The sequence below is a fragment of the Atta cephalotes genome (assembly GCF_000143395.1).
Source record: "Atta cephalotes unplaced genomic scaffold scaffold00014, whole genome shotgun sequence".
In the NCBI taxonomy this organism is placed as follows: Eukaryota; Metazoa; Arthropoda; class Insecta; order Hymenoptera; family Formicidae; genus Atta; species Atta cephalotes.
Window position 1 is genome coordinate 2,726,979 of NW_012130078.1, and position 3,621 is coordinate 2,730,599.

General features: G+C 26.8%; 1 protein-coding gene across 1 annotated transcript in view; it reads left to right on the forward strand.

The window, feature by feature from the left end:
• The first annotated feature begins 686 nt into the window (after positions 1-686).
• The window catches only part of LOC105617763 (neuronal acetylcholine receptor subunit alpha-2-like), a 3,494-nt gene continuing 559 nt past the window's right edge, over positions 687-3,621 (forward strand). Inside the window, exons 1-6 of the mRNA XM_012199317.1 lie at positions 687-902; positions 1,367-1,411; positions 1,610-1,719; positions 2,624-2,834; positions 2,978-3,149; positions 3,377-3,529. Of these exons, the coding sequence (XP_012054707.1) occupies positions 687-902; positions 1,367-1,411; positions 1,610-1,719; positions 2,624-2,834; positions 2,978-3,149; positions 3,377-3,529 (907 nt within the window). The remainder of the gene's footprint in view (positions 903-1,366; positions 1,412-1,609; positions 1,720-2,623; positions 2,835-2,977; positions 3,150-3,376; positions 3,530-3,621) is intronic.

Consider the following 3,621-nt stretch of genomic DNA (forward strand, 5'->3'; position numbering starts at 1 on the left):
TGAAAACATGGATTAAAAATGAAAAAAAATGGATCATTTTTTTCACTCTAGATTGAAAATTTGCCCTGAATGGTTCTATTTTTATGTCACAGCACAGGATACTTTTTTTGTGAGCCAGTATTATTTAAAATGAATAATATGTACAAAATTTGCTAAGAATGCTATAACAATAAAGAATCAATGAAATACTCAATAAAAAGTTATTAATATAAAAATAAGCTGGTTTTTAATTCGATTTTCTGAATAATTAGATGATTTTTATCTTCATTATTCTTATCTGCTCGAAAATTGTTTATTTATCATAAATTCAAATATTATTATCGTAATTGTAATAATCGTAATTGTGTATAATTATCAAAATTATCATAATTATGAAAAACATTACAAATATTATACATATATGCTGCATCTTTTAGTTTCAAGTTCAAAATAGACGAAATAACGTAAAATAATAAAAAATTAATACAATTAAGATAATACATTCCATCCAAAAAATGTATTTATCGTTTCTTATTTAAAAAAAATGAAATTATTTCTATTGTTGATAAGAGCTTGTTCCTAAAGGGGCGGTCTTCATAGTCTGCAGTTTTACGTTTCACTGGGCGTATAATTATCATTTGCTCTCACATAATCCATTGCTAAGCGATTCAGTCATTGTAGATCCATTCGTCGTATAGATATTCAAGATGGATAGAAACAGTTTCTTTTCCGTCTTCCTATTTAGTCTCATTGCATGTACCGATGTGATAGCAGAAAACAGTTGTAGCTCTGAAAACATATCGCCCATGGTGCAATTGAAAAGACATCTCCTATGCGAATATGATCCAGATGTAAGACCGGTCCAGCATAACAATAACATGACGCGTGTGAATTTCTATCTGAAGCCACAATTCTTTGAATACGTAAGTAATAATAATAATAAAATTGTGATAATAATAATAATATCAGTCAAAATATGCGCAATATTAAAAAATGTGAAGAATTAATATCTTTTTGTAATTTTAAAAACAAAAAATTAGTTTTAATTTACAAACCAAGATTCAGAAAATCGAATTTAAAATTGTAATTTATTTTTTATAAACTATAAAAATAAAAGCTTTAAACGATCTAGCTGGATCTTAATGCTTGTATGATTCTTGTGTGAATTTATATACTACATATGTAGTCTCAGAAACGCGCGCCGAAATGATTTTTCGATCTAAAAAAGATAACTCTAAATTATCGCAGTAACATCATGTTGACTAGCAATTTAACAAATTTTGATGCTTATTCGCATCTTCGAAACGATCTTAATAATGATGAATGACATCAAAATCTGTAAATAATAAATTCTTATTGCGAAAAATATCATCTATTTATTTTTTAGACTCACGAAAGTGAAATGTTCGTGTTGCATACGTGGATGTCAATGGTAAGTCTACATAATTGCGTGGAAATAGTACATTCGTATAAATGTATTTAAGAAATGAGTTTAAGAAAAGCAAGTAATATATCTGTCGATTATTCAAATGTCTAATTGATGAATAATTTTTGAATGTACTTTCATTTTAATAATTACTTTATAAGTTTCTACAACACAAGTTTGATATTAATATTTTTGTTTGGACAGATGTGGAATGATTCGCATTTGACATGGGATCCTGCACAATATGATAACATTAAATGGATACCTGTAGTAGGCTATCAAATTTGGATTCCCGACGTTTTGATGCATAACGGGTAAGCGATATATTCTTTTACTAATTAAAAACATTATCATTTAAAAACAATAATTAGAACATTAGAACAAGGAAATACTAATGAGAAGCTAACGCTGATGTAAGAGCGAAGAGTTAGGAGATAATGTAGATAATATTCAAGTATTGGCGGTTGTCTTCATTTATTATATCGAATGTGTGGCTCACTTTGGAGTAATCTTCAGCGAAAAAGTAGAATATAATACCTCGTTGAAAGTAAGTCACTCACAGATTGTCAGAAATGCAGTAATCAATACGTTCAACGGAAAAACAAAGAAGTTCAACATCGATTCATAATTTTCATGAGATATAAATTAACACAAATCGTTTCTCGGATTAATATCGTGTCAAATGGTTTGAAACGTTCGATATAATAAATGAAGACAACCGCCAACACTTAAGTATTATCTACGTTTCCTAATTCTTCGTTTTTACATTAGCGTTAGATTCTCATTAGCCTTGTTCTAATGTTTTAATTATTGTTTTTAAAAATGAGAGTTCTTATTGATATTTTTATATTTATGTAATTGATTATCATTTAAATTTATCAATAATTATATTAATATCTGCTACCATTTTTTAATGTAAATATATTAATTTTCTAATATATTTACGAGAATTCTATTCTTATAATTAACGTTTTAAATACTACGTGTATTAAAATACTATAGCAAATAATGTATTATGCCAGTTAAAAGATTTCTATTGACATCTGGCAGAAAAACAATCGTACAATTTCAACAAGCATCAATAAGATTATATCGGAAAGTTAAAATAAATCTGAGATTGTAAAAAATATCTTGATATTTCCTAACTTCTAACATTTAAATTACGGAATATGTAATATTAGATTTAAGTAGAATTTATAAAGTTATTTGTATGTTTAGACAATTTGGAGAAAGCTCATTGAATAATGAACATTCAAAATGTTGGGTCTCGAGACAAGGGACAGTTAGATGGTTTGTGGCAGCAAAATATACCTCAAGTTGTTTTACAGATTATACGTGGTGGCCATACAATACCTTAAATTGTACTATACAATTCGGATCGTGGTCACATTCTGGTGATGAAATCGAGCTTGTTTCCAACCAGAATTTGGTATAATTTTATTCTTTTTCTATGAAAACAAATTAATTTTTGTATCTAGATAATATGCCTTGCACGATATGTACAAAAACAATTGATTTTTTAAATAATACTTTTATACTTATACTTTACTTACTAATTGAATAATTTTATAGTCAAATATAGAAATAAAGCATACCGAGTGGAATTTAGAGAAAATTTATATAACAAAATGGGAAAATAGATATAAATACAATTCAGATTCGATCATCAAAATGATTTCTTTTCACTTTATTCTGAGGAGTCATTCGGGCATAATACGCATTGTATTTTTATCACCTGCTGTAGGTTCGTTGTATTTTACTTTAATTTTAATTAATATTATTTCATTATCAAACTATTCTTATTAGCCAAAGCATATATAAAAGCGGTCAAATTTTGTACAATTTTTTGATAATTTAAATTTGGTATACATGTTGATAGATAATAATTTAATTTTTAACAAATAAATTTATTTTTATTGTTTTTTTTATTAATTTTAATATCTAAATGCATTTTATACCTGATGTTCACAGTACTAATGGTGATGACTCTGATGACACTGTGGTTAGAACCGAAATCTTTCGAGCGAATGGTGATTGCTAATCTCAATTTTATTTGTCATTTATTGTGTATACAAGGCGTGCATTGGGAAGTACCAAAAAGTGGCTTTAACATTCCCAAAATACGTAAATATATTTAATAAGACAATAATTTAAAAAAATCGTTTTAAAAAAATTATTTATAATATCGTTCATCTTAAATCTACAATTCTTAACAT